General features: G+C 46.9%; 1 protein-coding gene across 1 annotated transcript in view; it reads right to left on the reverse strand.

Annotated features, from left to right (window-relative positions):
* Nucleotides 1–10423, reverse strand: part of LOC126260531 (uncharacterized) — an 87702-nt gene extending 77279 nt beyond the window's left edge. Inside the window, exons 1-2 of the mRNA XM_049957864.1 lie at nt 10231–10423; nt 8130–8918 (exon numbers count right to left, since the gene is read on the reverse strand). Of these exons, the coding sequence (XP_049813821.1) occupies nt 8130–8918; nt 10231–10423 (982 nt within the window). The remainder of the gene's footprint in view (nt 1–8129; nt 8919–10230) is intronic.
* Between the last annotated feature and the right edge of the window lie 1627 nt (nt 10424–12050).

Consider the following 12050-nt stretch of genomic DNA (forward strand, 5'->3'; position numbering starts at 1 on the left):
CGTATAGTGTGGTCCGACGAGTCTCAAGTTTGCCTCTTACCAAATGAAGAAAGGCGTCGAGGCATTTGACCTGAAGTGGGTGCAGAGGTTGCATTTCAGGCCGCAGACGATACTGTGGTGTTTTGAGGGTGTTTTTCGTACCGTGTTTTGGACCCACTCATTTGGGTTACGGCCGAGACGAACCAGGATGTTTATATTAACATTCTGAGTATCCAAGCGTGGACTTCATGGCACATCTTGTGGGAATGATGATTGCTGCCAGGGTGAAAACGAGGAACGTAAGTATGTAGCTCTGTGAACATTGTTGTTGTCGCCTTGGAGAATGGGCGTCCACAGCACACTCATCACGAAGACGTGGTAGACAGGGCAAAAGTTAGTCGCCTGTAATAGTGAAATAAGAATCCTGAGTGATGTTCACGGTAAACTGGATGAATGGGCCGAAATATTTACACGAAAATCATCCTCAACATATCGTAGAACCATCTCTGCCTGGAACTGCAGCCTCGGGTGCACTCGACACATCATTTGAAAATAAGCAACATAGTGAGTCGTAAGACCCCACTACATGCCTCCAGTCACCTATTGTCCAATTTTTTGCGTTGTAGGATACACTGAAAACGTGCAGCTACTTGTGCCGCTGTAAACAATGACCGTCTGCGAGGTACCCTATTCCAAGGGGACTTCGCATGCAGTTCTCTTCGCAATGTTGAGATTGACCAGCATCCACTGAAGTGACAATTCCTGTCGGATTTGAAATCAGCTGTCACTGACAAGAAGTGACACTTGCCTCCGGTCCCTGTCGGCTAGGATCCGTTTATGACCACTGTTCATACGCCGAGTTACGTGGTAGCGGGTGGGACGTCGGACATTCCGCGTTGATAAGCCAACAAATCGGGCAACTTCTTTCATCGTATTGTCATAGCACATCCAAACTCGATAACTCATTTCTGCCACTGTGTCACATCTCCACGTCGACCCATCTTACTTCACTGATTCCATGTAAGTGACTGGCACATACACATTCACTATCTTGCTAAGGAGGGGTCTCATGACCTGCTGGTCACAGTTCAGCGCCATCTACAGCGCTCCAAAGCGAGCAGTGTGACCTTTTAAAGGGGGTACTAATATTTAGTCCAATGAGATTATCAATACATTCGTCCATCTATGGTTTCGATTACGTCGTTATGAAATACCTTAAACACTTTCCTGGCGAGTTTCAGTGCGACTGTTCTGAAACGAACGCCTCTGTTCTTCTACGTAAAACATGCGGATTAATGAGTATTGCAGCAGACGTCACGGTATTGTCACTGTGAAAGATGGCTACAAGATCATAATGTTAGCGAGGGTTAGTAGCATAATACAGACTACATCAGAATAAACTATAAATTCGTAAAAAATGTGGATCTGTTAGCAGTGGTGTCAGGTCATCTAGATATAGGAATTTAGTGATGGAAAACTGTTTTTCCTCTGCGTTATTTCATTCGTTCTATAACTGACTGCTGTACGTTAAGTTTCGTTTTGCACAGTTTGTGGGAGGAATGCACGAGAAGTCCCTGGAGGAGGTTGAGGATATTAAAAAATCACAGAAAATACATTTACACAGTCTAGAATACAACTAATTCACGATGATGAATTTTTCAACTCAATGTTGAGGTGGAGCCGGCCGGTGTGGCCGGGCAGTTCTAGGCGCTTCAGTCTGGAACCGCGCGACCGTTACGACCGCAGGTTCGAATCCTGCCTCGGGCATGGATGTGTGTGATGTCCTTAGGTTAGTTAGGTTTAAGTAGTTCTAAGTTCTAGGGGACTGATGATCTCAGATGATGAGTCCCATAGTGCTCAGAGCCATTTGAACCATTTTTGAACGTAGCTATCAGCCTTTGGAGCTACGAAGACGCTGGTGTCGCACACAAACGTAAACACAAACAAGACGCCGCTCAACGCAAACACAAACAAGAAGCCGCTCACGCCCCCATCCTAGCGCAACAGTGAACGCTCCCATCAATCACGGCAACGTCGTTCCACACCCAAATGTCCTCAAGCAGAAGTGTTCCGAGCAATTTCGTCTGTCTCATTTCGCAAAATTTTTATTGCGGTACAGACAGTAATTCGAAAGGCTCTCAAATTTGCTTGGGAGTATTGCAACCTATAGCAAACCGAAAAGTGGGAGAGTAAAATAAATATCCAAAAAATTGGGTTAGTGCGAGTAGGGCTCGCGGACTGAGGGTTCCGTACAAAATTATATATACTGGGAGTCAGTTATATATATATATATATATATATATATATATATATATATATATATATATATATATATATATATATATATATATATGACCGAATCAAAATTTTTACAGTAGTTCTTCAGACTACCACGGACATACAAAAAGAAGCGAGAAGGGGAATGCAGTTCATATACACTATGTGACCAAAGGTCCGGACACCCCCCCCCCCCCCCAAAAAAAATACGTTTTTCATATTAGGTGCAATGTGCTGCCACCTACCGCCAGGTACTCCATATCAGCGGCATCAGTAGTCATTAGACATTGTGAGAGAGCCGAATGGGGCGATCCGTGGAACCCACGGACTTCGAACGTGGTCAGCTGATTGGGTGTCACTTGTGTCACACGTCTGTACGCGAGATTTCCACACTCCTCAACATCCCTAGGTCCACTGTTTCCGATGTGATGGTGAAGTGGAAACGTGAAGGGACACGTACAGCACAAAAGCGTACAGACCGACCTCGTCTGTCAACTGACAGAGACCGACGACAGTTGAAGAGGGTCGTAATGTGTAGTAGGCAGACACCTATCCAGACCCATCACACAGGAATTCCAAACTGCATCAGGATTCACTGCAAGTACTATGAAAGTTAGGCGGGAGGTGAGAAAACCTTTGATTTCAGGGTCGAGAGGCTGCTCATAAGCCAAACATCACGCCGGGAAATGCCAAATGAAGCCTCGCTTGGTGTAAGGAGCGTAAACATTGGACGATTGAACAGTGGAAAAACGTTGTGTGGAGTGACGAATCACGGTACACAATGCGGCGATCTGATGGCAGGGTGTGGGTACGGCGACACAGCACAGGCCTACATTGATGTTTTAAGACCTCTCCTCAGTGCAGCACTCCGTGAAGAATGGGCTGCCATTCCCTAAGAAACCTTACAGCACCTGACTGAACGTATGCCTGCGAGAGTGGACGCTGCCATCTGCCATCAAGGCTAATGGTGGGCCAACATTATACTGAATTGCATCATTATCGATGAAGGGTGCCACGAGCTTGAAAGTCATTTTCAGCCAGGTGTCCGGATACTTCTGATCACATAGTGTATGTAGGGAGACAAGATTTACTAACACATTTTTTTTACTTACTAAAACATGACTACAACTTACATTTTATGTTTGCATAGTGTAATGTTTGTATGTTATGCTTTTGACGGATGATGAATGCAATGTGTGTTCAAATAGCATATAGATACTTTTCATGTGATATAATTACAGTTTAACAAGTTACAAACTTTTTACTTTTTTTTTTTTTGCTGAATTTCATGATTCTGGGTCAACGAGAGGTACCCCTATAGGTTTTGATTAGTCAGTTTGCAAGTATCGAAACGTGAGGCATAAATGATCAAATCTTTTGAATTTCACTGACTTACAGGCTTATAATTTTTGCAATTCCAAGGGACGATAGACCTTAATACGGTGAGCTTGATACGTCTACCCGTTCCTGAGAAAAAGGGCTCTTAACAGTAGGATGGACGGACGGACAGGTAGACAACCAGATAACAAAGCGATTCTGCAAGGGTTTCGTTTTTACAGATTGAGGCGCGGAACCCTAGTAATGCAAATTATACGTGACTCACTGATGAATAAACGAAGAGGTACGTGAATATCCCTTCTGTGGCCATAGGACTGGTTTACAATGACAAGGTCGACTTAGTTGACGCCGGCCGCGGTGGTCTCGCGGTTCTAGGCGCGCAGTCCGGAACCGTGCGACTGCTACGGTCGCAGGTTCGAATCCTGCCTCGGGCATGAATGTGTGTGATGTCCTTAGGTTAGTTAGGTTTAAGTAGTTCTAAGTTCTAGGGGACTGATAACCACAGCAGTTGAGTCCCATAGTGCTCAGAGCCATTTGAACCATTTTTTTTTTTGACTTAGTTGACAAAAGGAGGCCGGTGTTTTCGCCCCTTTGATGAACGTCAGTCCCCATCCTCCGAATCCAAGTAATAGATGGGGACACTGGCTGAGGAAGAATGGATAGAGGATTGGCGTCCTTCAGTATTATGCGATAAGGGTCAATACTACTCAGCGATCCAACCATTAACAGAAGCCACCGCTCCGCCGTGGTTTCACAACAAATTTAAGTGGAGTAGGAAAAATGATCGTACCAATCATGGTTCAAATCCTTCCTCCTTACCATCGGACAGGCATAAAGGATAACGTTTCTTACGACGGTCAGAAGAAGGACGAAGAAAATGCAAACCACTTGCTGTTATCCTGCAGTTTCTTTGAAACACTGTAAATCCGCTTACTGCAAAACCTCATGGAATTAAAGATATCTCTTCGAACAAAAGCCCCTATTTTATTGTGTCATGTTGATATTCAGATATACAAAGCCCTTTTTGATTTTATACGAGATAGTATCACGTGTTTATGAAATTTGGAATACTACGTCTGGTTAAATAAACACTCTCACCACCAATTGTATGCTCATCAAGCCGAGTTGAGTTCTTTTTTATATTCTGTTTTCTCTACGGGTGGTAATACATAAAGGTTCTTTAGTTATAAGAATTGAACCTACACGGGAGCTGTAAAAAATCTTAAATACTTGTTCAAAATCTTTAAATTCTGTGTATATGTGTTTTTACGAGTGATTTTACTAAATGGAGACAAAGTGCAGTGTCATGTGGACATACAGGCGGAGGTTCGAGTCCTCCCTCGGGCATGGGTGTCTGTGTTTGTCCTTAGGATAATTTAGGTTAAGTAGTGTGTAAGCTTAGGGACTGATGACCTTAGCTGTTATGTCCCATAAGATTTCACACACATTTGAATATTTTTTTGAACACACAGGCGGAAATGCATTCCAAGGGTGGTACACCCACTTGAAGCTGGAGATAAAAGATCTTTGATTTGACAGTGTAGGTTTCAATGACTGAAAGCACAAACGAGAACGCATGAGGGAAGTGGGTATGTTCTGTACGTACTAGTGTTTTAGATCCACAGTGAAGATGGCTTTTACGGTGTCCTGTAGGGTCACTGCTGTGCCAACTACTTTAGTATAAAGCCTGCACGTGATGTAATTGATGCGGACAGTTGCGGTTGGTGTGGAGCTAAAACACAAGTACAGGCAGAACACTCCCACTTGCCTGGTATGTTCTTTTGGCTGCACTCCCCTTTGGAATGTTTTCTGGTCAATGTCCATATGACCATTTCTGTTCCTTATGCTCTCAGGCATCATTAGCTCAGTTTGTGCCCATTTAACAAAACTTGGGGACCCTTGTGAAACTTTCATATTTTAATAGTTTGAAATAATGACGGTATTTGGAATAAACGTATTCGTTGGGATTAGGGTAGTTGTAAAAACGAAGAGAAAACATAATTAAAAATGAACTGAACGACGTGAAATAATAATTATGAATTTCTTATACAACCATGTATATACATTTCCAAGCATTAATGCTTTTGATTTTCAACTTACGACCGTAATATTTACATTTAGCGGTTGTTGAAGAGAAATTTAATGAGAAATACGAATATAAAATACAAAGATGTAAATAAATGCAAAATGTGTAAGTTAGAAAGAGTGTTCGCTTCTTACCTCGTATATCACTAATGCCACAGTAACCTCTAACGGTATTTCGAGATTTTAAGTGCACTTTGTACTTTATGTACGCACGTTAGGCCGTAGTAGCAATAGGCAAATCACAGTTCAGGGTGACAATGACAAATATGTTGGTCATTACCGAAAGTGTATGCGTTTAGAAAATTCAAGCTGTGTGGCGGACAGAGATAACTGACTACCTCAGTGGTCACTGTTATTATCTATGACAATGCTGTATACAAATCATCCAGTTAATGATTACTTTAAAACAAATAAAATGGTACTTGTAATAAGATAAATGAAAAAGGGAGAACCTTATTCGTGATTAATAAGTTACCTTCATCAAAAATATAGGTATGAAGCCATGGTGCCCTTTTGCCTATGACAGATTAAAGTCTCATTATAATATTTTCCAGAAATAGTGAGTTTTAACGCAAAATCGGTATGCAGTGTCGGAAGCCGATTAAAAACCTTTCTAATGATACATCACGCGTCTCTGTACGATTAGTATGAGTTGAGAAAAAGGAATGTTGACTTTCGAAAAATATATATATATATATATATATATATATATATATATATATATATATATATGTGTGTGTGTGTGTGTGTGTGTGTACTGAGGTGAGGTCGCGCGGGATTAGCCGAGCGGTCTAAGGAGCTACAGTCATGGGCTGTGCGGCTGGTCCCGGCGGAGGTTCGAGTCCTCCTCCCTCGGACATGGGTGTGTGTGTTTGTCCTTAGGATAATTTAGGTTAAGTAGTGTGTACGCTTAGGGACTGATGACCTCAGCAGATAAGATTTCACACACATTTCATTTTGTGTACTGAGGTGACAAAAGTCATGGGATGGCGATATGCACATATACAAATGGCGGTAGTATAATGTGAAAGATTACCGACGTGATTATGGCCACACCACGGGAATTAACGGCTATTGAACGCGGAATATGCGTTGGGGTGGGATGCATGACATTTCGTTCCGGAAATGGTTCGGGAACAGAATACTCCCAGATCTCCAGTGTCAGGAGCGTGGTGAGAATACCAAATTTCATGCATTGCCTCTGACGACGGACAATGGAGTCGCCGACGACCGAGAGCAGCGGCGTTTGCATACAGTTGTCAGTGCTAACAGACAAGCAAGCTTCGTGAAACAACCGGAGAAATCAATGTGGGACGTACGACGAATGTATTCGTTAGGAGAGTGCGGCGAAATCTGCCGTTAATGGGCAATGACAGAGGACGACCGACCCGAGTGCCTTTCCTAACAGCACGGCATCGCCCGCACCGCCTCTCCTGGGCTCGTGACCATATCAGTTGGACCCTAGACGACTGGTAAACCGTGGCCTGGTTATACGAATCGCGATTTCAGCTGGTGAGAGCGTCCGAGTGTGGCGCAGGCGCCACGACGCCATGGACCTAGGTCGTCAACAAGGCACTGTGCACGCTGCTGGTGGCTCTATAATGGCGTGGGCTGTGTTTACATATGATGGACTGGGTCGTATGGTCAAAGTGAACTGATCATTGACTGTAACAACGATGGAATTTTTATGGATGAAAATTCGGCATGTTAGAACGTTCTGGACAATTCGGCCGAACGATTTGGCCACCGAGATCGCCCAACATGACTCCCATCGAACTTTTATCGAACGTAATGGAGAGGTCAGTTCGTGCACAACATCCTGCACAGGCAATGTTTTGCAATTATGGACGGCTATAGTGGCAGCATGCCTCAATATTTCTGCATGGGCTTCCAATGACTTGCGTCCATGCCAGGGTACGATGTTAGGAGGTATCCCATGACTTTTATCGCTTCAGCGCAAGACAGCCTTGTATATTTGTATTAAAATCGGCAGTATGGTTGAATAAATCCAAGCCAAATGAAAAACTTCGCCGGCCTGAGTAGCCGAGAGGTTCTAGGCGCTACAGTTTGGAGCCGAGCGACCGCTACGGTCGCAGGTTCGAATCCTGCCTCGGGCATGGATGTGTGTGATGTCCATAGGTTAGTTAGGTTTAATTAGTTCTAAGTTCTAGGCGACTGATGACCTGAGAAGTTAAGTCGCATAGTGCTCAGAACCATTTGAACCATTTTTTTGAAAAAGTTCAATGCTCAATTATCAAAATGTATGGTGGTATACGGTATACGGTACCTAAATTAGCGCAGGTTTGGCAAAATACGGCCAAGACCTGGGAAAACGGCACGGTGAAAAGGCGAAAACGTCGAATGAGAAGATTGTTACAAGAAAACCAGTATGCAGAAAGAATTTGATACGCAGAGTCCCGGCTGCTTGCAGGGAGTGCGAATGTGGCTACCTTGGTCGATCTGGGTGCGGAGCGCAGCGACCTGGTCGCGCAGGTCGACGAAGAGCCACATGACGGCGAGCGTGGCGACGACGCACGCGAAGACGACGAAGGCGGCGCACGCGCGGCAGAGCGCGGCGCACGCCCCCTTGGCGCGGCCGCGGCCGCGCCGCAGCAGCAACAGGTGCGCCGGGCCGGAGCCGGTGCCCGAGGCGCCGCCGCCCCCGCCGCTGCCGCCTCCGCCGGCCGCCTTGGCGCGGGAGCGTACGGCGCGCCGCCGGCCGACCGCCGCCCCCGGCGCGGGCCCCCACTCGCGCTCGTCGCCGCTGGAGGCGGAGTGCAGCAGCGCGGCCGACTTGGCGCAGCCGGCGAGCGCGTCCAGCTCCCGCCGCTTTCGCATGCGCTTGGCGGCCGTGGCGGCGGCGGCGGCGCTGGCTCCGCCCGCGGCGCGGCCCCGCAGCGGCAGCTGCAGCGCCACCGAGCCGCCCCCGCCGCCGCCCCCGCTCTCCGAGCCCAGCGTCGGCGTCGGCGTCGACGTCGGCAGCAGCAGCAGGTGTCGCCGGGCGGCGCCGGCCGTCGCCGCGCTGTCGCAGTCGGCGCACCACGGCAACTCTACATACGCGTAGATCGCGCTGGTGCTGCTGCTGCCGCCGCCGTCGCCGCTCGCGTCGCTGCCCCGCCTACTGCCCTGCCAGCTGGGCGGCAGCTCTGCTTCCTGGCGCCCCCCGCGGCCGACACAGCCCACTCGCCCTCGCCTCGCCGGCTTACCGTCCTCTCTACGCCGCACTAATTTCACTGTCACTTCTCGCAGTCACAAACGAAGGCCTCTGTACAAATCGGCGCAGTGACTCTGTCCAATTCCGAAGTATATCTATGGCATGTTAAAAAAAGAGTCGATACACCGTAGATCTGCCCCCTAAACTGTCGCTTCCTCAAACTCGTTTCTACGTAACAAGCAGCAACGTCGCCACTCTCCACACAGTCATAAATGACTGACAGTCTACGAAACTTCTCGCAGTATTGTCACTGACAATACCAATTTCCGTACGTGTCTGCACTCCGCTGGTTTCACTTGTCTCAGGCGTCAGTACAAGTTAGTAAAAACGACTTGTCCACTGGCTATCCAGTTCCAAAGACTATCGATGAAAAGCTAAAATCTCAACAAACAAAGAATTAGACAAATGGTAGATTTACATGATAAGCTGAAACGCCCTGAAGATCACTACCACATAAAGAAGCTGAAACGCCTGCGCTTTACACTCTGGCACAGTTGAATGGCGCTTTATGTAGCACGGCTGCGGGCATCATTACAGTCACTCTTTTGATCAGCAATACCACGTAATTTCCTCAGTTACTCGAAAAAGAGCGCTTTATATAGCACAGTCTAATTTCTTTGCTGGAAGCTGCTGAGAAGCACGTATTTAGACACCAGCACACACGAATTAGTCCTCAAAAAGTATTATAAACATCCACAACCACAGCACTCTATTCTCCAGCAGCGCTGTTCTCTGGCTCTAAGTGGGCTGAACTGTGTATCACTAACAGGTTACGAGCAGGAATGCGTGTAACAAAGCAGTTTACATACGTAGAAAGATGAATTTGTCCGCTAAGAACACAATACAGTATGCAGCAGTGACTCTCGCGGACGTTACAGTAACTCTAAGACACGGACGAGCATTTCAAACCTTTCGGGACAGTATACGAACCCGTCGGAGGACGTAACTTTTTCGACTCCTGTGTGGCAAATCACTTCAAGCTTGGCGTTTACTAATTGTCGGCGGAGTTGTTACGAAGACAATAGACGGCAGAAAGGATCGGAACGTCACTCTAGTCAACAGTAGTAAGGAATACTCTGAAGATAATGCTTAGGAAACCATCTCGGATCAGTCCAACACGGACGTCAGAACGCAGTGCATCAGAGCAGAACACTTGCACAGTCGCACTTCGTTGATCGGCGATGAAACGAGAGTTCCGAAGCTGTCACTGGGGAGGACAAATGCGGGATCGTGCTGTGACGGGCAAAGTAGTCGACTCTTTGTGCGCCGCGGGTGGAGCAACTCGTGTTGGACGGCAGGGAAGCCCCTGGGGAGCCGGGGCGGACACACCCCCCGGCCACGCCCCGCTGGCGGGCGGACGCGCAGCTGCGTAGCAGAATGCTGGCGGGACGGACTGCCAGGCTGTGCTGGCGTGCGCTGCGTCGGCCGGCCGGGACGCGACTGCAGCAGCGGCAGCGGCAGCGGCAGCGGCACAGTAGCACGGGACAGCTGACGATCGACCGACGCGGGGCGGCGGCGGCCACGGCACATCGAGCGACGCGCGCCGGATGCGCGTGGGCGTAGGCGCGTGCCCTACATCGCCGCCCGTTTGTTGTCATGAGAGGCACAAGTCACTGTCCCCACCTATGGACGGCGGGATGTCTCCTTGCTGGACTACGCTTCTCTACAAACTCCCACTATCGTTAACAGAATAGCGTATTGGCGGAAGCAAAGCCGCGATGGCTGTTCGTGAGTCCTGTGTGAATAGCTCAGTCGGCGTACGCAAAGGTTTCAGGTTCAACTCCCTGTGTCACACAGTTTTAATCTGCCAAAGCTTTTCACTACAGTGTTCAAATCTCGCGATGCTTATAGCTTGTATAATTTCTTGACCTGAAAACGTCTATTCGATAGTCGATCTAAAATTTTTGTGTGACAAAATGCCGTCACATTTGATTCACTAATAACTACGAGACTAATAATGCTTAAACTGTGGTTGGGTCCGAAACGATAGACCGTGTCTGCACGTGTTGGTTGCAAAGTATTTGTTTTGCCTGTGAAGTCATCGTACCAATGTAGGTCCACGATAGTTACGAATTAGCTTTGTGTAAAGTTATAAACTAGTGTACGATGGAAACACGTTTAGCAAAGACATCGATTTGGGAAGGAGCTTCCAAAGCGGTACTACGGCTCAATATGAGAATCGGTATTAAATTAAAAATTACAAGCGGCCGAAGTGGCCGCGTGGTTCTAGGCGTTACAGTCTGGAGCCGCGCGACCGCTACGGTCGCAGGTTCGAATCGTGCCTCGGGCATGGATGTGTGTGATGTCCTTAGGTTAGTTAGGTTTAAGTAGTTCTAAGTTCTAGGGGACTGATGACCTCAGTAGTTAAGTCCCATAGTGCTCAGAGCCATTTTTTTGAAAATTGCAAAATAATGAAAGATATCGTTTCAGATGACTTGTAAACATGCTACGAACTGCAGAAAAAGCAACTCAGAGGACGGTTCGCGTCGAAAGGAATCCAGGAAACCTAATAAGTTAACTGCCGATCGAATGCGAGAGCTACATCAGGTGGAAAACAAAATATAAAAACGGCGCAAAGCAATTACGTAGCCAGCCTGCCCCACCGGGCATATAGCGGCCACAGTCCTAACTCATGATTTATTTATTCTGTAATCGTTATAATACTCTGTGTCACCACTGAAACACTTGTTAGGACGTTTTCACAAAAATAAACGGCGCGGACGCGAACTGCGCATCATGTTTTTGGATACCGTATTAATTAGATTCCGTTTGATTTAGTCTTTGCAACGTTTTCAAATTTAAAAAAGACCGCCACAGTACGTAGGAGAGCGGAAGGTATGAAGGTGCATTATGCCTGTGAAACATTTTATTCCGTTTAACAATTATACACATGATTTGTCATCGTACATGTGACACGTCCACAGATGGTTTTTCTGCTGCAGGAGGTATGAAAGTATTAAAAAACTGCCTCATGTTATGAAGAGACTGTAGGAAAAACACGTTGAAACCTTCGTAGCCGATAGTCTCGTGTGACTGGAAAAGAGATCAGGTCACTCCTCCATGCAAAAGAGTAACAGAGAGGTTTTCCATATTTTTTTCGGTCCAAAGCAGGAGATATTACTGTATTTTGTTGGGTCCAACCCAGGATGTATTTTCC

Source organism: Schistocerca nitens, chromosome 5, assembly GCF_023898315.1.
Source record: "Schistocerca nitens isolate TAMUIC-IGC-003100 chromosome 5, iqSchNite1.1, whole genome shotgun sequence".
Classification (NCBI taxonomy): domain Eukaryota; kingdom Metazoa; phylum Arthropoda; class Insecta; order Orthoptera; family Acrididae; genus Schistocerca; species Schistocerca nitens.